General features: G+C 41.2%; 1 protein-coding gene across 3 annotated transcripts in view; it reads left to right on the top strand.

Moving 5' to 3' along the window:
- The window catches only part of SYK (spleen associated tyrosine kinase), a 96,627-nt gene that overhangs the window by 58,883 nt on the left and 11,635 nt on the right, over window positions 1-26,109 (top strand). The window contains exons 5-12 of one of the 3 annotated variants that reach the window (XM_012533354.3): window positions 1,951-2,032; window positions 2,412-2,455; window positions 4,147-4,215; window positions 13,263-13,344; window positions 14,766-14,943; window positions 18,199-18,408; window positions 19,251-19,440; window positions 21,320-21,389. In XM_012533354.3, the coding sequence (XP_012388808.1) occupies window positions 1,951-2,032; window positions 2,412-2,455; window positions 4,147-4,215; window positions 13,263-13,344; window positions 14,766-14,943; window positions 18,199-18,408; window positions 19,251-19,440; window positions 21,320-21,355 (891 nt within the window). In that variant the 3' untranslated portion in view covers window positions 21,356-21,389. The remainder of the gene's footprint in view (window positions 1-1,950; window positions 2,033-2,411; window positions 2,456-4,146; window positions 4,216-13,262; window positions 13,345-14,765; window positions 14,944-18,198; window positions 18,409-19,250; window positions 19,441-21,319; window positions 21,390-26,109) is intronic. The other 2 variants (XM_004270606.4, XM_012533353.3) reach the window with 2 other exon arrangements.

Genomic DNA, 26,109 nt, shown 5'->3' with positions numbered 1-26,109 from the left:
CTCTCACTTCCTACAAGAATTGTTGATGGTGTGCATTTAAAGGCACTGGAGTCCATCTGTCAGCCTAATGCTTGAGGGTCCTGGGCTCCATCACTGGTACACAGCCATTATACTTCTCCTGAATGACCATTTTCCCTGTCTGAGCCCAGTCACAGTTTCCAAGTCTGCATGCTGACTATAATGTTAAACATCTTTAATTGTTGGAAAGTTCCTTCCCAAGACTGTTTCCCATATTTACGCTTTCCCATTTACTGATTCCTCCAGTATCTCACAGTATTCAGCCTTAATTAAATCTTTCCCCTTGTATATATGTTTAAGAAAGAGCATAAAAATGCCAGCAGTACCTTCCATTTTTACAAGTGTGATTTCACTGGTTTTCCTTGATATCAATGTAAGGTACCTCTGTGCCCTTCCCCCACCCAGGAGTCTGAGAGGTGGTAACTGCTACACTACTCTAGTATTCCTTTCTTTAGAGCTAGAGTCAACACATCTGTGGACCAGATCTGCCCCTGGTCTGCTTTTGTGTAGTACTTGAAGACAATGGTTTTTATATGTTACAGGGTGGTTTTTTAAAAAAATAAAGAACTGTATGACAGAGATGCCATGTGGAGTGAAAAAGCCTCAAATATCACTATCTGGCCCTTTACAGAAAAAGTTTGCAGACCCCTGCCCAAGAGGGAAATCCTAACATGTATGCCCACCTCCCAGACACCCTTGTGGCATAGATTATCTGAAAACATAAGCTTGTAAGGAGATATTTGAATGACATTGGAGAGATATGTGATATTTCAGCTGTTGTAGGGACCTCAATACTATTTAGCCCTAGAACACACTATTGCATTTAACAGAATAGAGAGAACTTTGATGTCCATCTCAGTAGCGTGTTAGGGCTGGTCAGATTGAAACATTTATTAAGAAGGTGGATCTCATGTTGTGTTCTTTCCACAATAAAATAAAATTTAAAAAACAGAATGTTCCCTGGAAGGATAAAATATATTCATTCAACAAACATTCACCTAAATAGGTAAGTTTTGAGAGGAAAGAAGATTCAGAAGCAACGAGTCCTTAACTGGAAAAGGTACCAATAAACAGATAAGGAAGAAATATCAGATAGGAAGATTTTAGCTTGTCTGAAGAGGAAATGTCTGTATGAGAAAAGTAAATGTGAAAACTAAGACCGTCTTCCTATTGCATAATTTTGATTAGATATAAATAAATCTATTTGCCATTCATTTATTTTTTAATGTAGCAATCAGGCATCATGATTCATAGTTTTCTGGGAGCCATTAGCCAAGGCTGTCCATATCCTGTCAACATAAGGCCATTTGCCAAAGGGTCAGCTTTCCCCATGTCCCAGCTCTTACATCACCTGTGCTGTGATGTCTTCTCTCTGAAACTTTTGGGCTGAATTGTTTGGTCCTTCCAAAGCCTTTGCCCACAGCACTATTACACCATTAATCACTTTACATTGTTCATTTATATCTCTCTCCACCAAGAAAGTACCTCAACTGTAGGATGATTCACCATAGTTTACCTTCTGTCCTATCTCAGGACCTAGTACACAGCAGAATGTTTGTTTAATGACTGAATAAATGAATGAACATTAGCGTGCTGAATTCATTGTTATAATATCACACAGATATGGGAGAATATAAACAAATAAATGCAACTTGCTACCCAAAAAAAAAAAAAAGAAGAAAGAAAGAAAGAGGGTGAGCCAAGAGCAGAGTCCAAAAGGGAAGGTGGCATGTGGACTTCTGTCCAGAAGTCTGAGGTGGCAGGAGAGAGGCATGGGAAGGGATCAGGAATACCACCAAGGAAGCACCTTCTGTTGTTAAGCGCTGTCCTTGAATCACTTTTAAAGTCCAAAAGGGGAGTCAGCTGCTGTCAGGATTTCTCCATTGCCTGCCTCCATTATTTATTATACTTTCTTACTTTCTTCTTTTTCAGCTCGTCGAGCATTATTCTTATAAGTCAGATGGTTTGTTAAGAGTTCTTACAGTTCCATGTCAAAAATTTGATGGGCAAATGGGTGAGTAGCCAAGACATTGGAGTCTCACTCTTTCAGATGTTGGTAATAATCAGCCTCGTTTTAGATTTGGTCTGTTGCAAACTCAAACAAGATGGGATGAGGCTTTGTTTTTACTGATTGATTAAAATAATGTCAGATTGCTCCAGTTTTATAGATATCATTCATCAAAAAATAGCTGATAAGTTTAACTTTAAAAAACAAATTCATTTTAATTGTTTATGTGAGAAAGATGAAAGAGGGTATCAAGAAATGTATGCAGAAAATGTATCTACTCCTCAAGCAGTAATATTTTACAGTCACATTGATCTGCAGTGGGGGAGGGGATAAATAGTTGGTTTTCACCAACATAGCAGTAACTGTCCATGTTCTTTCTAACCAGGAAATATTAATTTCCGTCCACAACTTCCAAGTTCCCATCCTGTGGTAAGTGTTACTTAGCCATGCTGTTAAAAGTGAAACAGTTGTATATTAGCATGATGAAAAGCATGTTTAGATAACAGGAGTCATGGTAATTGTTTTCATCACACTTGGTAAACTGGGATTGTGGGTGTCAGCTAGAATCAGCCTATTTTCAGATCCGAGCTAGCCAACTTAACTTCTTAGGTAGGTTAAAATTCCTCCATTTTCTAAACGTATACTAAATGACCATGCAACCCAATGTTAAATCAGAAATATGCCTCCTGGCAGATTTGGGAAATGTAGCATATTGTTCAGGCTCAGTCCCTGGTCCGTCCATGTGGAGGCGTGTGCACGATCCATGTGACCACGTGCATGATGGTGTGGCGAGCCAGGTGTGTAAGACATCTCACTGAGGTTGGCTGCCCAACTCTTTTGGTTAAATCAACCGAGACATTGTTATCAGAAAAATCACCCTTTCCAGGAGAGCTGCTTTGGCCATACCTTGGTGGAGGAAGGCTTGGAATGGGGATGCTCTGTGCCATCACATGAGAGAAGCCCTTAAAGTCAGGGGCTTGGCCAGAACCCACATCTCCCTCCATGTCAATAGGAGGTGAGAATTGTGGTTTGTCCACACTTCTCCACGTGGGTTTGCCCAACACATGCCTGATACTCCCAAAAAGAGAGAATTCCAGCTCTCTCCTCCCTGCAGACTGTTATGAGTTGACACACGGATTTATACTCCAAGCAGGAATGATGTCCTGCTACTTTAAGGGGGACCTCACTGTGGACATTTGATGCCCTTTGATGCCATCTGTGAGGAATGAAAATTACCCCATCGTGAGCTGTGCACTCTATACCTCACTTTCTGCCTGTTAACCCTTAAAATCTGCAAAAGGCAGAATGCCCACTCTGCCCTCTGAGGGAGCTATTGACTTGCTCAGAAGCTGCAGCTGTGCTGAACCAGGCAGGTTCTCCAGGCACAGCCCCTGTCCACAGACTGGGGGAACTGGAACTTGCTAAACTACCGATGAACTTTGGGATCAACCTCTAAAATATAGCACCTTAATGGAGTCATCATTTTATTTTACCCTTTATACAGCTCATGGGCCTGGCGAGTCAACTTTAAGGTTGTACCCATCATGAGACAGGTCCATTTTCCTCTAAGAGGCATGAGGGCTTAGGGCTGAGTACTCTTAAAAGAATATCAAGCCCTCTATTTAACCTTGCATCACCTAATGGCTTCAAGGAGTTGGACATTTTGGAAAAACTTTTATTGACTAGTGAAAAACATATAGGAAAAAAATGCATGTTCCCTAAGGGCCAAACTCAGTGAATTTCCACAAACATCATGGAACCAGCACCCACAAGAAGTAACAAAATTGAGCATGCAAAATTAGTTTCTTTAGGATGATTTGTCTTGAGTTTGTGACTTAATAATTCTGTATGAAAAGTCGGCTATTTAATGTAAAAGCTCAAATTTTATAGCCTTCTGTGGAAAATATTGCCAAAGTATTTTTCCAGATCCTTCTGCTCAAGTGGTCGGCTTTTCCTGAAGCCTTTCTAATGATCATGTGTTGCCCCTAGTGCATCTCATCAACAGAATCTGGAGGGCGTTAGTGTAATTACAGAACAGGTTAAAATAGCATGTCATGTAAGGTAGCCTGTATTTGTTTTCTGAAACATTTATTGTTCCTCTTTGCCGTTATGGTTTCTAGACTTGGTCAGCGGGTGGAATAATCTCAAGAATCAAATCATACTCCTTCCCAAAGCCTGGCCACAGAAAGGTGCTAAAACGTCCCCTGCTTGCTGTCCCTGACTAAGTGGTAGGACAGACCCGCACTCAGCACCCACACTCTGCCCTGTGGCTACCCACTCCGTGTGCCCTGCTGCCGACCCTCCTGCTGCTCTGGTCTCATGTCCCTGCCATATGTAGCCCTCTTGGGCAGCCCACGCCCTGCTTTCTGTGTGGTCCGAGTCCCTTTCCTGCAAAGTCCATCACCGTGAGTGTGCTCTCTCTGCTATAATGTGCTCTTGGAAGTCATTTCAGTCCATGTGATAGGTGGGAGGGAATTCTCATATGGCAAAGTCTTTTCAAAGCAAGCCAGAATCACATGCTGCAGCGTTATGGTAATTGACTAGATAAATTACATGTTGGCAGAAGGAACAGCCAAGGTTGTGTGGATCCTGCCCAGGGACTACACAAGGCCATTGGTTTTATAAATATCATTGTGGCTGTAGAGTTCCAACACAGAACTTTAACTATAACATATATAAAGACAAGGTGGAATTTGAGAATTAGAAACGCCGTTTTTCTTTATGAGACAGTAAAGCTGACATATAGGGGCTTCCCTGGTGGCGCAGTGGTTGAGAGTCTGCCTGCCGATGCAGGGGACATGGGTTCATGCCCCGGTCTGGGAAGATCCCACATGGCGCGGAGCAGCTGGGCCCGTGAGCCATGGCCGCTGGGCCTGCGAGTCCGGAGCCTGTGCTCCGCAACGGGGGAGGCCACAGCGGTGAGAGGCCCGCGTATCGCAAAAAAAAAAAAAAAAAAAACTGACATGTAATGCATTTTCATAGTTTGCTATATGATTGAATTATGAAGAACATAAAAAGTTCTTTTTTAAAGATTTTTATTTATCATGAATCACCTCCCTCAAAAAATGTATTTATAACTTGTATATGGATTGCTTTTTTTTTTACTTTTCAGTTTTATCATTGGGGTTAAAATTGATTATTTTATTAATAACTCTTTCCATTTTCATATTGGTTGGTATTTTTCCAAACATTTCAGCATATAATTGAGTGTCAGTTCATGAAGCAGATTGCCTAAAGTACTTATTAGAAACAATGGAAATAAAAAGCATAAAAGCCCTGAGATTTTCTTTCCAAGTGGCAGTCATATTCTAGATGTTCTCAATCTTGTTGACCACAGAACAGAGAAGTGAGTTTAGTGTGGTGTTTGAGGGGAAAAGTTATGTAATAAACCTGAATGGAATAACTATCTGTTTTGATATCATGCTCCCAGTCAGTGTGGATCAGCTCGTGGGAAACATCAGCCATGAGGGGGCATCCCTTTTGCGGGGGGGGCGGGTGACAGTGACGGCTACCCATGCCAGGGTGGCATGTTAGGAGTTGGGGACCAGGTTGTCAAGGCAATACATGCTCTATGTTGGTGTCCCTTTTGCCCCATGACTTGGTGTTTGTTTCAGGCCACCAGGGCCAGTAGGTGATTGAGGCATTGACCTTGAATAGGTCAGCATTCCCCATGATCAAAGGCGAAACTCATGGAGAGTTTCCACGGTGGCCACCTTCTGGCCCACCTGGCCCTCGACCCCTGTTGGCATTCGCCCCTTCTCCTTGGACAGGGCTCACCTGGTTGCCAGGATGGCATCTCACAGGACCATTGTCTGGGGGAAGTAGGTCAGATGGTACCCCATCAACTGAGGTGATTCAAAATGTGTTCTGGTTCAGGGTGCTTTTCAATCATGAGTCATCTTTTCAGGAGTCCTGATCAAATGCTACGTTGACGAAGCTTCATAGCACAACTCAGGGAGGGACACTGAGTTGCCCATGCATGGTGCCCCATCAGCAGGCCCAGAACCTTTCGCTCGCCTGGCTTCCTTGGCCTCTCCACGCACCAGGTCTAACCGGCAGCCATGGAGGAGCCCCCGTGGACGTGGGCCACGCCCCTGGCTCCCACCGCTTGTTTCTTCATTGTTCTCTTTATGATGGCCCACAGCTGGTGTGCCAACACATAGCCCTTCCCCACGCGCAGTCCCAGAAATGAGCAGTTTCACTGCAGACAGAGTAGACAACAGCAATCCACATTTATCTTAATTCTGTGGTTTCTAAGGGCATCATTCAGGGTTCACCCAGAGAAGCGTGACCAGTCAGAGATTTATGCATGAAAGACACACAGCACACTCACACACATACACACACACACAGGTACATACATAACACACGCATGTACGTATTTATACATACACACATCTATATACATGTACACACACACAGATATACAGACTTATCACTAGGACTTGCCTTACACAACTGTAGGGGCAAGTTCAATGTCCATAGAGCAGATCATCTTGAAGGGAGGATGAGCAGGGTGGAACCACGCAGGGAGGAGCCAAAGCTATCATTCACGGCCAGCCAAGGGTCAGTCACCCCTCTCCCCTTGGTGCCCTTTCTCTCTTAGGAAAGCCTCAATCTCTTCTAAGGGCTCTTGACCGATTAAGCCAGCCCCATCCGGGATAATCTCCTCAAATTAAATCAGCAAATTAAGGATTTTAATTACCTCTGCAAAATCCCTCCACAGCAGTACCAAGATCACAGTTTGATTCATTAACACAGGAATATCATTCAGGCTAGCCAGGTTGACACATCGAAATGCCATCACCCCAGGAAACAGTAACCCAGCACTGTGAGGAGACAAGCCCTACTCCCACCCCTGTCCAAGCAGGCTGAAGCCAGCTCAGGTCACCCACAGTGACTAAAGAAATATACAGAAAATAAGTTTTAGTAGATCTTTAAATTAAAGAAGAACATGTCTAAGGAAAGTTGAAGAAAATATCAGTAAGACTGCCTAAAAATAAAATGTGTGGATAAGAACCATAACATCATCAAAAGAAACATAATAAACTTGGAATAAGTATTAGTAATGATGATCCATATATAAGGTTAATATCTTTAATATGTAAGGAGTTTCTATAAATCAATAAAAGTTTTAACTGTCTAACAGATTAATGGGCAATAGTTTATAGTAAAGCAAACATAAATAGCTCTTAAACATAGGAAAAGCTGTTCCATTTCATATAAGAGAAATGCAAGTTAAAACTGTGGGGCTCCCTTATGTCCGCCTGTGAAGCTGATCCAAATAAACAAGCTCGGTGACACCACACAACAAGGGTGTGGTGAGTAAGCACAGCTGTAATTTATTGGAGAAGTGTGAAATGGTACAATCTCTAAGAAAGGCAATCTCACAACATCCATCAAAATTGAGAGTACATATAACCTCTTAACTGCAATTTTACTTGTAGGTATTTATCATACAGATATTCTTGCATTTATGTGTAATCATGTATATATGAAAATGTTTATTCTAATGTTGTATCATTGACAAAATCTGGAAATAATTTAAAAGTCAAGCAGTGAGAAATAAATGAAATCAGCTACAATAAAATTCATACTGTGATGGGTAGCTGAGATCTAGAATTGTTTCCAAAATACAATGTTAATTGAAGACAACAAAGTCATGCACGTATATATGTGCTGATATAGTGTAGAATGTTCCAGAAGAATACAGAAAATACTGATAACACTAGTTGCCTTGGGAGTAGGAAATGGGGTGTCAAGCAGACCCACTTTTCATAGTAAACCCTGTCGTGCCTTTTAAAATTTGCCCCTCCTAAATTATTTAATCAATTTTAAAGGATAATTAAATATTAGAAACTAATCTGATTAATACTGTGGAAATACTTTTCTGGCTAAAAGAGGGCTGTTGTCTATTTATTTTTAAAGCATGCTGTTGCTGTTTCTTTTTTTTATTATTTATTTATTTATTTTTATTTTTTGGCTGTATCGAGTCTTAGTTACGGCACGTGAGCTCTTTGTTGAGGCATGCAGGATCTTTCGTTGCGGTGCGCGGGCTCTTGTTGTGGTGCATGAGCTTCTCTCTAGTTGTGGCATGGGGGTTTTCTCTTCTCTAGTTGTGGTGCACAAGCTCCAGAGCGCGTGGGCTCTGTAGTTTGTGGCACACGGGCTCTCTAGTTGAGGCGTGTGAGCTCAGTATTTGTGGTGCATGGGCTTAGTTGTCCCAAGGCATGTGGGATCTTAGTTCCCTGACCAGGATTGAACCTGTGTCCCCTGCACTGTAAGATGGATTCTTTACCACTTCCCGGGACCACCAGGGAAGTCCCTATGTAAATTTATAACAACTTTGAAGTATGCATTGAATTTTCATAAATATCAAAAATATCAATAGTTAATTGATAAAGGAAGGATTGTGTGATTTAAGCAATGGATTAAAAATATTTTAATTGCTCACCAGAAATATTTTAGGAGAACTAATACTTACATTTTCACAAATAGAAGGGGAATTTTCCATTATTTAACCAGTCATGAGAAAAGACTTGTGGGAATTATGTCAAATATCCCATTTGTTAAGCTAAGGTGTAAATAATTTTCTTGAATTTGTTAATTTGATCAATATAAATAGTTGTTTTTAATAATTCAGGCACAAAATGGACATGTTTGAACTTGAATTAACTCTAGCATGTAGGTAGTTAATGACAAGTGTTTTTTGATTTGCAGAATATTATTAATCAGATAATTTGAAATTCCATAATAAAAACTTTAGAGCAGGTGTATTTTTCTTCTCTTTAGAGATTAGTACGTTTTAACACTTAAAAATATAAATGGATTTAATTGAAAAATCAAAGTATAATTCACCCTCTCCTTACCCCCTGCCATCACTTACTCTAAGGACTTGTAGTCCTTACAGGAATAAAATTTCTCCTGTTATTAGCCTTGGAATATTTTTCTTTGCTACTTTAAGTGCATAAACCTATCCTTCTATTAAGGATGATTGGCAGAGTTGGAACAACAGCAGCCTTAAAGACTGTGCTTCTGTTTCACAGTTCAAAGGCAGAGTCTCTAAGATGAGACATAGCATTCACATTTATCTTAGTTGTGGAAAAGTGTTCCAGAATTTCAAGTTAAAACCCATTTTACATGTTTTATTCCAACACATACATTGCTGGTTGGAATATTTTAAGACATTTTATTTATTTATTTATTTATTTTTTTGCGGTACGTGGGCCTCTCACTGCTGTGGCCTCTCCCATTGCGGAGCACAGGCTATGGACGCGCAGGCTCAGCGGCCGTGGCTCACGGGCCCAGCCGCTCCGCGGCATGTGGGATCCTCCCGGACCGGGGCACGAACCCACGTCCCCTGCATCGGCAGACAGACTCTCAACCACTGCGCCACAGGGAAGCCCTAAGACATTTTCATACATGATTCACTAGTGTTCAGCTGGGAGAGAAAGAAGAATCCTTAAGTCATACCCATTTACTTGGTAATGTGGGAGCAGTGGACCAGACCCCTGAGAAAATATTTCCACATGATTATAAAGGGCCAGATTTTAGATCTTTGCTTCTAAGGTGAGGGAAGATCAATTATGAAGGTGAAGTGTTTATTTTCATGGATCTGAAGCAAACCTAAGATTATCTCATAGCCTGGCCAAGAAGAGTCTGCCTTCACCTGTGGAACCTTAGTCCCCATTGGGACCACGGTCATTCCACCAGAGACCAGAACCATGTCTGGTTTGGGCAGCCAATATTTCTGAAGCCTACTGGCTCTTTTTGTCACTTCAGTTGTGACAAATATGTTGTCATCTTTATTACTGCTGTTGCCTGATTTGAAAATGTCTTTTAAGAAGTCTAAAAATTAAAGTCTATAAATGGCCATCAGAACATCTAGCAATACTCCCCAATCAGGAAACTCTGAATTAGCCTACCAGCTCCATAACAGCAATATTTTTTTTCTCTCTTTTGTTCACTTCTGAATGTGCACTTCTTAGAAACAGGCACGGAAAGAATATTTGTCAAATATATATCCTACTTGCAGTTAAGCCTGGCCAGTCAGAGATCACAGATCATAATTTATAACCTAAACAAATATTCTTTTTATTGTTGTGGAGTGATCTGTTTTTACCTGAATTTGCAAAACTTAAAGAAAAATCGCAAATTGCTCTTTGGAAGGTGGAAAGCTAAGGTAGCTAGTGCCATCTAGTGGTGTCCTTCAGCTTTGACTTCTGTTTCAAATACCAGCAAAAATGGGGAAAAAAGCAACAGTCAACATTTCATTTATACCTTGTTCTCTGTGTAGAAAAGGGGATGCTATTGATTAGGACAGAATAAGTTATCAAATACAAGGAAGAAAGAATAATGACAAATGATAGACTGGACCAGCAAACTGGACCAGCAATATGTTTTTCATTAAATTAAAATTTCTTTAAATTCTTCGATAATTTATCATTTTGCCTTAGAGCTCATTCTTTACAAAGTCCTCAAATTCTCCTTTTCAACTGAGCATTTGATTCCAGAGGGCTTTTGTCATTGTTTTACTAATGGCATATTCACCGAGTACTCTGGGAAAGATGAAACTTGTATTTTGTATCTTCATCTTCACATAAAGTCAATACTACCCTTTTAACAGACACAGCAGAAAACCTCCCATTTCTTCCCAAGAACAGTCTCTCGAGTGTAGTTCCATCCTCTGTCCCAGTCAGGACAGGCAGGGCCGAGGGGTCCGCACAGGGAGCTGATGTGGTTATTGAGGGAAACTCAAGGCTCTGCAAAGGCTCATAGTCAAGTGGTGGTCCATGTGGGCAGCATTGAAATGAAGTCCTGAACCACCTCAGCTTAAAAGATGGGACCCAACCTTTCAAAGAAGACGCCCAACCCGTTTCCTTATCCATAGCCAAGACAGATGAGGGGTGAGCACCACACAGCTAATCAGAGTATACATTACTGTGTCCAGGGCTTTAGGCAAACTGTGTCCGTCCCTACTGATTCTTACTCCTCGTGCCCTAGTATCCTTTTCAGTACTTTTTACACCCCTACCTCTGTTTTTAAATTCTCTCCCACAGGATTCATATGGCAGGTAATTGCATTTTGACTTAATTGTAACAGCCTTTATGAAGTCCTGCTCTGGAGAACGTTCCATCAGGGATGGAGAGGCTGCAGCCCCAGGATACATCTCTAAGTGAACAAAGGGTGGGAGGTCTTCCAGTCAAGAGAAGGGGTGCTGGTGCCCTGTCTTTGTCCATCATGGTTGGTCCTGGTGTCTTGAAGTTTTGTCTCTTTGGATTCAGAACCTCCCTACCTGGAGGGAAAATCAGAGAAATTGAAATGATAGTCAATGTGAACCTAAAAGAGACCTTTTTTTAAAATTTGAAAACTATTTCCATCTTAGAGTTTGATTGCCAGAGAGAATTGATCAGAGCAGGAGGATGGCAAGCCTTGGGAATTACCTAGTTTCTCCTAGGACAGTTCTGTTGAGACAGTATAATTATTTTATAAATGAGAAGTGAGCTCACAGCACGTCCGATAATCTCGTAATTATATGTAAATTTTTAAAAGTGGTATATTGTCATTTGGAATTATCCACACCTGTTCTTTGTTAATATAAGAACTTGAGAGAGAATTCACTTTTAAATCACATTAAGTTTACACTTCACCTCTCCCAGTTTGAAGGGTATCTCCATTCATTCATTCATTCATCATGTGTTTGTTGAACCCATTTTTGTTTAGCATCAGTGGTGGGTTGAGTGAACCAAATTTAGTAGAAAAGCTCTAATTCAGTGAATAAATGACTATGCCCCCTGTAACTTATATTCTGTTTTCATTTTTGATATATCATAGCTACTTCTATTAAACAGTTTGATAAGAATGCTGAGATAGTCGTCAGAAAATAGATCCAGTGACACGCCATTGACACATAAGAGCGAATGTCCCGTAGGCGGTCAGAAGGGCCTTTGCCCAGTGAGCAGTGGCTCTGTAGAGCTCAGTAGGTAGCAAGAAGGTTTGGAGACAAGTGGACAAGTGGCGGCAGTGATGCACTGTGACTTTGTTACTGTACTTTTGGTTCCCGGGCTTGGGATATCAGGAAGGCAGCAGAAGATTCAGTGTGTACCAGGAGATAAGTGACTGTGTAAAATTAAGCTTACTGTCTCTGTTTCTTTAAATTTCTCCAAAATCTGGCAGTATCTCATTCCTTTGTGGCCAGTGTTTGGGCACTGCTAAGGTAAATAGATATATAAAATTTCCACTCACTCATGCCAAAAAAATAGTTTGAATCGTGGTTTTCCCATGAACCAAATTTAGTAGCAATACCCTTGTTTTAAGTTGGGGTGAAGGTGGATCAGACAGACTTTGAGATAGAGACTTTTGGAAGGGAAAGGATATAGGAATATAACAGTGGATTTTTTCCCCCATTATTTCATGCTGCAGACTGATGCAAATTGAATAAATAATACGGAAGGTTGCCATTAATAATGGCCAGCAAGGCTTTGTCTCCATATGCTTCAGTTACCTGCTCTGAGTACAAGGAAGAATTACTTTCCTTCTGGCTAGCAAAAAGAGGCTTCCCCATCTCACAGGGTCCATGATGATGATGATTATGACAATGATGAAGATCTACAGCAGGGGCAGTGGACCCTGGGCTGCTGGCAGCCGCTTGCTGTTGGGACCTCTAGCTTACTGACCAGCACTACCCTCTGGCATCTACCCAAAAGTTGCTACATCTCCGTGGATGATAAAGATATAAGAGGATACTAGGAAGGCATAGGTATTTGGAGTTGGGGAGTGGGTGGGAGCAGCTGGTGGATACCTAGTGTTTCTTTTTAAATAACTTCCCTACAATATAAACTTAAAGGGAAAGAAATAATGGAGGAAAACAAATCCAAAGGGATAATGAGAATCTTTAGCATCTTTTAGTAAGTGGAAGTAGGATTTGAAAGGGCATGTACGTAGGAAGGAATACCACCCAAACAGTTATGATTAATTCTCTCACAATGGGACCCCTGCCTGCCCCTTTCTTTGTGGGAGCAAGAGCTTTATTTAACCCTCACAGCATCCCATCAGTTGCCCAAAGAATGAGATAAGCCATGTCGTTGTTATTTTCCCATCTCTTTTCCTAGTTCCTTCCTTTGTCTTCCCTGCTTAAGTTAAAATGTGATTATTTGGAAATAAAAATAATTACGCAGATCAACTCAACAGTGTTATCCCTGAAGAAAAGTGAGCTGTTATCATTTGTGTGCCTCAGGGCTCCTCATCCCAAAGGCCAGAAAGTTCGGTGACGTTCAACCCTTATGAGCCAGACCGAGGGCCCTGGGCCAACGAAAGAGGTGAGAGATGCACCTTTTGTCCCTGGGTGTTCACAGCACAGAGCTGTCTCCCACAGTCCCTTGCCAATTGCAGGGTGGGCTCACCCCACTGTCAGCAGCTGTAACATAGCACTGGTTAGCAGCAAGTGGTCCTGTCATCTGGTGGCAGGGGACAGATGCCACGTGTCTGTGAGCAGTGCTGTCTGTTGGATGAAATGGTCTGTGTGGCCTCCATCACAATAAATTGGCCACGTTGAAAATATCCTTCAGTCCTGCTGCTTCAGGATTTCTCACCTCTTGCAACAATAACTGATACTACTCAAAGTTTCCATTTCTAAGATCCTGTTCTTGGAAAAATGTCTGTGTTCAGGAATACGTTTCAGCAGGAGGTGCAGAAAGAAATGGGTGACTGGTAAAAACTGAAGGAGTGTCTGAGTTGTTGGAATTCAACACATGTTCAGGGAATTGTAGTGATTCTGTGAGGCCAGGAGAGGATAGGATTCAGAGAGGCACCCCCTCAAACTCAATAGGCCTCTACTAGACTGATCAGAAATGGGACATCTGGGTGACCTTCTTAGGTTTTCTAGGTGGCCCCAGGTTTTTTTAAATTGGTGAACTTGGTCTGTTTAATGCTACAAAAAGAAAAGCACCCCCAAACTTAGTAGCTTAAATCAACAGCAATCATTTAATTATCTCATGCAGATCATGAATCTGGACAAGGCTGAGCTGGTCCATGGTGGCTCAGGGCCTCTTGCAGGGAGATTGGGGGTGGAACTGGGCCAGCAGGGGCTGGAGGCTGTGGTGAGACTGGGGCCGGGGCTCTGGCGGCTGGCCAGCATCTCCCTGTCTCCACAGAGCCTCGGAGGCTCTCAGTCTGGTCTCTCCGCCTGGGCTGACTGGAACATTCTCACAGCATAGAAGGGGTCGGGGCAGTTAGACAATTGCATAGCGTCTGAAGCTTCAAGAGGCAGATTTCCAGCAACCCAGGCAGAAGGTGCATGGCCTTTTAGAACCTTGCCTGAGTATATCACAGACATCACTTCTGATATACTCTGTTGGTTGACATGATTACAAAAGCCACTGAGGTGAGGTGACATAGATTCCACCTCTCAATGAAGGAGGGTCACAATTTTCAGACATAGTTTAAAGCCACCACGGCCCATTAGGAGGGCCCCATCTGTCCTTGCCTCTGGCAGGAAGACCCTTTCTCGATGTTCATTAGTGCAAGAACAGGGGTCAAGTACAACAGGGATGAAGGGCTTTTTCCTACCCCGCTACCAGCTGCCTTGAGTGCCTTGAGCACTCACAGACACCATAACTGCCCAAGGTAACCAAGGTCTTAAAAGGCAAGCTGTGAGCCCAGGAGGTAGGGGTGGGGGGGACGATGGCAGTTTCATGGGGGATCCAGCCCCAGGGTTGTGCATTTCTTGACTGCGTTGCAGAAGCCCAGAGAGAAGCCTTGCCCATGGACACCGAGGTCTATGAAAGCCCCTATGCAGACCCCGAGGAGATCAGGCCCAAAGAGGTCTACCTGGACCGGAAGCTGCTGACCCTGGAGGACAAGGAACTGGGCTCTGGGAACTTTGGGACGGTGAAGAAGGGCTACTACCAGATGAAAAAGTAAGTCAAAGCTGTGCCCTGTCACAACACACTCATTCTCATGTGAGCTTACATTCTAGAAACTACCACATATACATGTATTGTGTTTATTTAATCTCAAATGCAAAATTTAACCTGGCATGGCTAAATCCTTTGTTATCAACAGTGTAGTTTTTGTTCTGTTCTGGTACAATTGAAGTGAAAGCATCCATTATATATATTAACTGTGTATGTAATAATTATATACATATTAGTTTAGATGTATTATGTGTCCCTTCCAGAGAATTAGCAAATAGAAACAAGCAAAATATAAGAAAATAAAAACATCCTACTTTACCACTCAAACACCACTACTGTTAACAAACGTGTCTATATTTTTTTTGATCTTTATATGTACACACATGCACATATGTACTAATTAATTAAAATGCAATCATTCAGTGATAACCCAGTGTTCTCACTTATTTTCTTTGATTTTTAAAAATTGTGTCTCATTTCCCTTAACCAGAAAATTCTTGATTACAAATATCCTTAGCATAATTATTTACTTTATCCTGTAATTTCAAATAATAGTATATATTACATAACAGTTAGAATTGCTAAATTACTAAAAATCTCTTTGTACTTCATTTGGTCTTTAGAAGGAATCCAACAGGGAATGTTCAGTAAAAGTACTGGTCCCTAAGTACTTTGAAAAATACTGGTTTCTAAAGTCCTTTGAAACAAATCTTCTCTGAAAATCTGTTTGATAGGAATATAATTGGGTTTGGTTGTTTGATGCTATTTTAAATTTAAGGAATTAGTGTAAATTTTTTTTTTGACCCTTGAATCATGTAAATGATTCAAGGGTCAAAAATATAGACAAAAGTATGCACAGAAACTTACGCTTTTAATCCTGCCCCTTCCACCGTATGTGTGTGTGGATACATGTGTATATATATATATATATATATATATATATATATATATATATATATATATATATGTATGTGTATATGTATATATATATATGTGACTGCTGTGCTTATTTTTAAATATATGTGTATACATATATATATCACAGTTATTTTGTAAAATGAATATAAATTATCCTGTATTAAGGTATAGATGTTCTCAACTAGTTTGTGATACTCAAATTCCTTACTTAATTAAATATATAAATTAACATAGATATAACTATAGATACATAATTTCAGCTAGAGATTTGGGGAGAGGAGAGGCCATATAGGTGAATTTGGGGCAAAATGATGTCTTTACAATCCTGAGGCTTCCAATCAATAACAGTGACCCATCCTTCCATTTACTTGGGTCTTTTATTACTCTGAGCAGAGTTGTTTAGTTTTTTTGTGTAGAGATCTTGTACAACTTCTTTGTTGGATTCATTCATAGGTATTTAGTATTTTTGATGTTAATATATGTGGTATAATTTAAAAATTCTTACTTGTTATTCCTTGGCATTGCTTGAATGCAGGAATATGACTGGTTTAGTCTGTTGGCCTGATACCCAGCAACTTTGCTTAAAGTCCCCTATTATTTCTCACTTATTATTTCCAGTAGTTTATCTATGTATTCTTTGACCCAGAAATATATCTATAAATAACAACAGTTTTATTTCATCCCATCCAATCCTTATATTTTTATATTTCTTCCTTGCCTTATTGTACTAACTAGGAACTGTGGTTCAGTGTTGAATAAAAGTGGCAGTAGCCTCATTCCTCCTTCCTGATTTCAGGGGGAAAACTTTCCACATTTCACCATTAGGTTTATAGCTACTGTTTATCAGATTATGAAAGTTTCCTTCTATTCTACTTTTCTGAGGGATTTGTTTTTAATCCTAAATGTGTATTACATTTTTTGTGTACTTCTTCTCCTCTGCTGCTAGGACCACAGGCTTTTTCTCCTTTATTGTGTTCATGTGGTGAATTATACTGATTGACTTTCAGATGTTCAACCCACCTTGCATTCCTGGAATAAACCCATCTTGTTCATGAATTATATATTCATCATATCTTTTTCATAAATCACTGAATTTAATTTATTAATATTTCCCTTTGAATTTTTACATCTACGTTCGTGAGGGATATCAGTAAATTATTTTCTTGTAACTTCCTTTTTTTTAATGAGGTTAATGTCATCCTCATAAAATGAGTTGAGAAGTTCCCTTCCTCTTTTTGTTTCTGGAAGAGTTTGTGGGTGTTCTCTCTTCCTTAAACATTGGGAAGAATCAAGAGGTTTTTCCTTGTTAATTTTGACCCCTACCTCACACCATACATGAAACCAGTTCCAGGTGGATGGCAGACTGAAATGTGAAAGGTAAAACAATAAACTGTCTAGAGATAGCATAGGATAATATTTCCTTGGTCTCAGGAAGAGGATGCAGGGGTCTTCTAGGGTGCTGGTGATGCTGTGTATCTCTATCTGTGTAGGAGCTATAGCATGTGTCCAATGTGTAAATACTCTTCTGAGTTCTGCACTGAAGCTGTATGTTCTTTTCTGAATGTATGTCAGACTTAGTCTGTTACTCTGTTATTTTCCCTATTTTATGGGATAGTTCTGTTTTTATTCTCCCATTTCAGAGTTCAACAAAAGAGGTATATTTCTTATATTTGTGGGAACTGTATCATGGAGAGATGCAGTTTCTCAAATCATACGTAGTTAAGTTCCATTCATTTATTTAAGCCCCACTATATCAGAATATTTTCAAGAGTTGAAACATGACCCAGGTGGTGTTTTTATTAGAAAATGGAAAGTAATTAGTTTTTTTCAAACTTGTTGAAATGTGCTTAAAATTAGCAGAGCTCAGTTTTTAAAAGTTTTATAAATTATGAGCTTTAACAGTATATGTTTTTTAATTCTCCAGCTAGAAATTCATTGTAACATATATTAAAGGCATGTTGTATTTACATACATTACACATAATCTGAGATGATACATCTCAAGATGTTACTGGAATTCATGTATGTCATAGTTTGTAAAGTTTGTTGGAAAGTTATTTAAATATTCTACAATGTGTTGGCTTTCTGCTTGGTTGTGGCATTCTACAGCACTCTCCCATTATTTTTAACCAATTGAGTGTTCCTCTCCTTGTCTATAAAATGAGAGAACATGATTGGAAAATTAATCATGTGTAACATGGCTTCTTAAGACGCATTTCCATTCTGTGACAGATATTTCTATAACATCATTTCTAGCGTAGGAATTATGCTTCATGAAAGATAGTTACCTACATGTGAGCCACTTTGAAAAGCTTCTTATGTGTTGTGATTTCTTTTGCAGAGTTGTGAAAACAGTGGCTGTGAAAATCCTGAAAAACGAGGCCAATGACCCCGCGCTTAAAGATGAGTTATTAGCAGAAGCAAACGTCATGCAGCAACTTGACAACCCTTACATCGTGCGCATGATTGGGATATGCGAAGCCGAGTCCTGGATGCTGGTTATGGAGATGGCGGAACTTGGTCCACTCAACAAATATTTACAGCAGAACAGGTATCCTTAGGTACCCCAGAAGCTCATACTGTGAGGGGCAGGACCCACCTGCCCAATGCACATCATAACCTGATTTCTACAGGAAGCCTTGTCTCCTCCCACACCTTCCCAGGGTTGGTCCACACTCAGGGAGACAAGAGAGCTGTAGTCTTTGGATCAAGTGCTCTTTAGTTCTTAATGTGTAAAGAAAAACTCTAATCCAACAATTTGGTCTCCTTTGCTCACTCTGTACTGGCCTGGTGATAGAATCAGCCTTAGACTATCTTGGCAAGCAGTCTCCCCTCACCAAGCAGAAAAAACATGCTCTTTTAAAAGAAATATTTAAATAAACAATTATAAAAGAAAACAGTGATATTTTACATGTCTGGCTGACCTCTACATTCCCTTGAGTAATTACTTCTGAAAACATCCATTGCTATTAACTGATTACAACCATCGATGGAGTAATCATTCTGTGCTCATCTCCAGCCATGGTTGAGATGGAGGAACTCACGTGGAATAAGTCATAATAATAGCCACTGATTACTTTATCCCATTTGCTACATTATGTTTATACTTAACTGAGACTCAGGGTTGGTTTTGCTAGCTGTCCAATATTGGAAGGGGGATTCCAACTGAAGCCTGTCTGTTGGTGAGCCAGGTCTGACCACCCCATTATACTGCTTTTCATGCAATGCAAAGCATACCTTGAAAATTCTACCAGCTGAACACCAGTCACCACCATTTGTGACTCTTGCTTAAGAAGAATAGGAAGTAAGTGGGTTCATATTCTGTGTGCATGGTTGGTTGTTCTAAAATGGACTCTTGTTCACTATTACTAATAACACATTTGTGACTTTCAGGCATGTCAAGGATAAGAACATCATAGAGCTGGTTCATCAGGTGTCTATGGGAATGAAGTATTTGGAAGAGTGCAATTTTGTGCACAGAGATCTGGCTGCAAGAAATGTATTGCTGGTTACTCAACATTATGCCAAGATCAGTGATTTTGGACTTTCCAAAGCACTTCGTGCTGATGAAAACTACTACAAGGTAGGAACAACTTAGCCAGTATTCAGAGCATCAGGTAGTAAAAATCTGAAATGCAAATGTATGTTTTCTTAATTTATTATGGTAGGGTTTCAAGAAGCAATTTCCCTATTTAAAAATAACTATGTAAGAAATTTTCTTCTTAAGCTTTGATTCTATTGTTTAAAAAAATGGAAATACTCTAATATGTCACAACTTGGGATTTACTCAGAATAGTATCTTCCAAACTATGTTCCTTGGAGCAATAGGGAATCAAGGTATTAATGATGATTCATTTGGAAAAAAACAAGAATAGAATTCCTTTGTTAAATTGTTTTGGAAAATATGCGTTGAACAAGTTGACTCTTGCAGGACTTTTCAAAGCTCCTCTCTGAACCCTCAAATGAACTAATAGCAACTAAAAGAAGGGGAAAAAATAAGAAAGCCCCATCCTCATATGAATTCAACCACAGTCTGTATGTAGAGTCTATGTTGATCAATTAGAAGATGTACTAGGATTGAGACCAGGTGGTGGAAGAGTGTACCAAGAACAGATTCCCACCTCTTCAGGTCCCTGGGAATGTCCAGCCACCTCAGAAATAGACAGCATACCTTGAAGATCTAACTAGTGAATGGCAGGATGGGATCTGTGGGATTGCCCTGTGTGCCACACCCTGGAGTGGCTGGAGAAATATGCCTAAGTATCCACCCCTACCCACCCACCCTTTCTCTGAGAGCCAGGTGTGGATATGACAGATAGCAGCAGATAGCAGCTCTTGGTCAGCTAAGGGTCAGCACAAAGGTACGAGCAACAGTAGCAGAGCTCCCATCAGAGCTCCTCACTCCATTCTTCATAGAGAAGCTGGCCCCAAAGCAAAGCTGCTTCAGAAATGAGCCATCATGAGAAAAGTATCAAGTGAGCCCTTTGCAGGGACTGCTGGGAGATGGAGCAAAGGGAACAATAGCCTAGAATAACAATCACACATGCACACCAGAAAAAAATAGATTTTATGTTGGAGACACTTCGTAACATGCACTTCATCAAGATAATTAGAAGAAAATATAGACTAAAACAAGGACTCAAAGAGGAGACGAAGAAGTTGAGATGACAAATAATCCCAAAACTTAGTGCATTAAAACAATGCCAAACATTTATTTACACACAGTTCTACACTGTAGGCAGAGCTTGGTGGAAATGGTGCATCTGTGCTCCACACAGTGTCTCAGGAGGTGGTTCCAAGGGGGCAGAGGATTTATTTCCACTCTGCTCACTCACACAGCGAATGACTGATTTGACATGGGCTGTGGTCTGGGACCTCCACTGGGCTGTACCCATTAAACAATAACTTAACTACATGTGGCCTCTCCATGTGCCCCTGAGCTTACTCACAGCATGGCAGCTGGGTCCTAAGAGCAAGTTACTCAAGAGGCAGGAAGTGGAAGCCGCCAGGCTCCTAAGTTCAGGGCCCAGGAACTGACTCAGAGTCATGTCCACTTATTCTATTGGTCAGAGCAGCCACAGACCACCCATATTCAAGGGAGTGGGGAGGAATGTCAAAGAACACGAGGGCCAATTTTTTCAACTGCCACAGATATTAAACAACATACCATTCAAAGTAAACCAGTGAATCTCTGAAAATCAGTGGGGAAGAAAATATAGAAGGCAGTATAGAAGTAAAAGGCAAAGGATCAGGAACAAGACGATGGAGTAGGAGACCCCAGCTTCTGTCCCCCAACAAAGATCAACAGTTAGACAGCTATCCATGAATGAAACAGCTCTGGGAGAATGCTGGAGTCCACTTAAGAAGCTTTAGCAGCACAGTGGAACGAAAAACTTGAGAATAGCTACATAAAAAGGGAAGGAACAATAGCTTAATTTTGCTTACGTCATCCCATCCCTCAGGTCAGCACTGCTCAGTGGAGGCAAGAACCCAGCTAGAAAGAGTTCTCTTCACCAGGAAAGGGAAAGCAGGGTGAGCAACCAGCTTCCCCAGCCTTTTGGAGCAGTGCACGAAGGACCTGCTTCAGTTTCACCCAACCCAGAGGCCAGCAAAGCTGAGCTGTCTAGAGACAGCTAGGAACAGGAAGAAGGGAGAAGAGTGGGGGCTACCACTATCAGCTACACAGCAGGAGTGAGCATGGTTCCTGGTGACCTACTCTGCAAAGGAACCCCAGCAGCCTTCACTACTGAGGACTTCAACCGCCCTTACAGATGCTGCAGATCCCCCCAGCTTTCATCACGCAGGATCTCATCATGGACTCCCCACAGATTTCACTGCTGAGGGTTTTTGCCCTACAGGTTTTCTAATTCACCAGCCACCTGAGTCCCTCCCTACTCCCCCCACCTCACCCACTGGGGAGCAGGATCCATACCAGCAGCCCGCTCCAGCTGCTGCAGCTGCCTGGACCCCAATGGCTGATCCCCACCGGCATGTGTGCACTCGTGGCTATCTCCTGCAGCTGTGCACCTGCACGCTGCCAGCTCAAATCCCATTACTGGCCTCCACTGCTGTGCGTATACCTGGGATGAGCCTGTGCGGCTGCAGGAGTGCACTCTGACAGCCAAGGCCCCTATGGCATCTTGTGGGCTTGGATATATCCCTGTCTCCTGTCACTGGCCTGCACCATTGGGCTCACCTGCAGCTGTACACTTACACACTGTCAGCCCAACTCCCATCACCTTTAGTGCCACGCATGTACCAATGGCAAGTCTCTGCAGCCACAAAAGAGCATGTCAGTAGCCCAGGGTCACTGCAGCTGCTAGTGCACCCACAGTTGGCCTCAACCTGTGCTGCTAGGCCCAGCCCTTGCCACTATGTGTTTTGCAGCCAGCCCCAGTCACTACAGAGGCAGCTGCAGCCAGCCCCCACAGCTGAGTATATGCACACCACTGGCTCTGGCCACTGCCAACACCTGCCTGGTCCCTAGCTGCTGGGCCTGGAGGTACCACTGAGGACCCCAACAGCCCTTGAAGCCACTGCAGATCCCCTATAGCTATTGCCAAGGAGCACACAGTTGTTGTTTTGTGAACCACAGAGATGTAAGCAAGTGAAACATCAAGCCCTACCCCCAGACCTGGAGCCATCACATACCCTTGCACTTGATATCCTGTACCCTAGACCAGCAGTCCCCAACTTTTTCGGCACCAGGGACGAGTTTTGTGGAAGACAGTTTTTCCACACACCGGGGGTGGGGATGGTTTGGGGATGATTCAAGCACATTACATGTATTGTGTACTTTATTTCTATTATTACTACATTGTAATATATAATGAAATAATTATACAACTCACCATAATGCAGAATCAGTGGGAGCCCGGGGCTTGTTTTCACTTGCCACTCACTGATAAGGTTTTGATATGAGTCTGCAAGCAATTGATTTATTATGGGCTCTGTGCAGTCAAACCTCTCTGCTAATGATAATCTGTATTTGCAGCCACTCCCCAGAGCTAGCATCACCACCTCAGCTCCACCTGAGATCATCAGTCATTAGATTCTCACACGGAGCACGCAACGTAGATCCCTTGCATGTGCTGTTCACAGCAGGGTTCGTGCTCCTATGAGAATCTATGCTGCCACTGATCTGACAGGAGGCGGAGCTCAGGTGGTAATGCGAGCAATGGGGAGTGGTTGTAAAAACAGATGAAGCTTTTCTCGCTTGCCTGCTGCTTACCTCCTGCTGTACAGCCCAGTACTGGTCTTTGGCCCAGGGGTTGGGGACCCATGTCCTAGACCCAGGGTCAAAGTATGCTCCAGCATGCTCCCACCCACAGGTGAAAGTCCTTCCTTACTGAAGTCACCCCATACAGTCTGGAAGAGGTGGCTGCATCTTCAAATGTACAGATGCCTACACAAGGCTGCAAGGATCATGAAGAATCAGGGAAACATGACACAACCAAAATAACATGGTAAACTCCCAATAACTGATCCCCCCAAAATGGAGATACACAGATTGTCTAACAAATAATTCAAAATAATTCTTCTGCTCAGAGAGCTACAAAAGAACACAGATAAACAATTTAATAAAAATCAGAAAAACAGTACAAAAACAAAATAAGTTCAACAAAGACATAGAGAACATAAAAAAGAAGCAAACAGAACTTTTGGAGTTGTACAATACAAAGACTGAACTGAAGAATTCAATGAGAGTTTCAACCACAAACTGGACCAAGCAGAAGAAAGAATCAGTGAAGTCAAAGACAGATCATTTGCAATTAGCTAGTCAGAGGAGCAAAAAGGAAAAAAGAATAAAAAGAAGTGAGGTAAGCCTACGGGACTTATGGGACACCATTAAGAGAAACAAGTTATATATTTCTGGAGTCCAAGAAGAAGAGAGGGTGAAAGGGGCAGAGAACTTATTTTTAAAAATAATGGCTGAGGGCTTCCCTGGTGGCGCAGTGGTTGAGAGTCCACCTGCTGGTGCAGGGGACACAGGTTCATGCCCCGGTCCGGGAAGATCCCACATGCTGCAGAGCGGCTGGGCCCGTGAGCCATGGCCGCTGAGCCTGCGCGTCCGGAGCCTGTGCTCTGCAACGGGAGAGTCCACAGCAGTGAGAGGCCCGCATACTGAAAACAAAAAATTAAAAATAAAAAAATAATGGCTGAGACTTCCCAAATCTGAGGAGAGATTTGGACATCCAAGTTCATGAAGCTCATAGGTCCCCAAATAAATTCAATTCAAATAGATCTTCTCCAAGACACAAAATAATAAAATTGTCAAAAATCAGGCAAAGAGAGAATCTTAAAAACAGCAAGAGGAAAAAAAGCTTGTCCCTTACAAGGGAGCTCCCCATAAGGCTACCACCAGATTTGTCAGCACAAACCTACAGGCCAGGAGAGAGTGGAATGATACATTCAAAGTTCTGAAAGAAAAACATTGCCAACCAAGAATACTTTATGTTCCAAAACTGTCCTTCAGAAAGGAAGGTGAGACAAAGACTTTCCCAGGCAAACAAAAGCTGAGAGAGTTTATCACCACTAGATCTTCCTTACAAGAAATTCTGAGTTCTTCAAGCTGAAATAAAAGGAAGCTAATTAGTAACATGGAAGCATATGAAAATATAAAACGTACTGATAAAGGTAAGTATATAGTCAAATTCAGCATACCCCATTACTCTAATATGGTGTTGTGTTAATCACTTAATGCTGATACAAAGATTAAAGAACAGAAGTATTAAAAATAGCTATAGCTACAATAATTTGTTAATAGATACATGATATAAAAAGACATAAATTGTGATATCAAAAACATAACATGGGCTTCCCTGGTGGCGCAATGGTTGAGAGTCCGCCTGCTGATACAGGGGACATGGGTTCGTGTCCCAGTCAGGGAAGATCCCACACGCCGCGGAGCGGCTGGGCCTGTGAGCCATGGACGGCTGAGCCTGCGCGTCCGGAGCCTGTGCTCCACAACGGGAGAGGTCACAACAGTGAGAGGCCCGCATACCGCAAAAAACAAAACAAAACAAAACATAACATGTGGGGAGGAGTACAAGGGTAGGGTTTCTACATACAATCGAAGTTAAGCTGTTATCACCTTAAAATAGACTTATATTTATAAGATGTTTTATGTAAGCCTCAGGGTAACCACAAGTCAAAAACTTGCCATAGATACATACAAGATAGAGAAAAGGGAAGCAAAGTATACCACTATGGAAATTCATCAAATCAAAAAGGAAGACAGTAAGAGAGGAAGAAAGGAGCAAAAGAAATTTAAAACATCCAAAAAGCCGTAATATGGTATTAGTAAGTCTTTACCTATGAATAATTACTTTAATTGTAAATGGATGAAATTTTCCAATCAAAAAAGCATAGAGTGGCTGAATGGACAAAAAAAAAAAGTCAACTATATGCTGCCTACAAGAGACTCATTTCAACTTTAAGGACACAGAAAAACTCAAAGTGAAGGGATAGAAAAATATATTCCATGCAAATGTAAACCAAGAAGTAGCAGGTATACCTATGTTTATATCAGACAAAACAGACTTTAATCCAGAAACTGGTACAAGAGACAAAGGAGGTCAGTCATCTTATAATGGTAAAGGGGTCAATTCATTAAGAAGATAAAATAATTGTAAATATACATGTACCCAACATTGGAGAACCTGAATATATTAATCAAATATTAACATATCTGAAGGGAGAAATAGATAACGATATAATAATAGTAGCAGTCTTCAATACCCCACTTTTAACAATGGATAAGTCATAGAGACAGAAAATCAATAAGGAAACATTGGACTTGACTTGTGCTTTAGACCAAATGGGCCTAACAGAATTTACAAGAGAATTCTATTAAACATATCAAGAAGAATTAATGCCAGTCCTTCTCAAACTATTCCCAAAAATGGAAGAGGAGGAAATACTCTCAAATTCATTTTTCAAGGCCAACATTATCCTGATACAAAAGCCAGATACAAGGAAAGAAAACTATAGGCCAATATCCCTGATGAACATAGATGCAAAAATTCTCAACGAAATACTAGCAAACTAAATTGAACAACACGTTAAAAAGATCATACACCATGGTCAAGTGGGATTTATTCTTGAATTCAAGGATAGTTCAATATACTCAAATCAATAAATATGATATCCCACATTAATAGAGTGAAAGATAAAAATCATATGGTCATCTTATTAGGTGCAGAAAAAGCATTTGACATAATTCACATCATTTCATAATAAACAGTCTCAA

The sequence above is a fragment of the Orcinus orca genome, chromosome 6, assembly GCF_937001465.1.
Source record: "Orcinus orca chromosome 6, mOrcOrc1.1, whole genome shotgun sequence".
NCBI lineage: Eukaryota > Metazoa > Chordata > Mammalia > Artiodactyla > Delphinidae > Orcinus > Orcinus orca.
The sequence above is the reverse complement of the archived record's forward strand: the minus strand, read 5'-3'. Positions and strand labels throughout refer to the sequence as shown.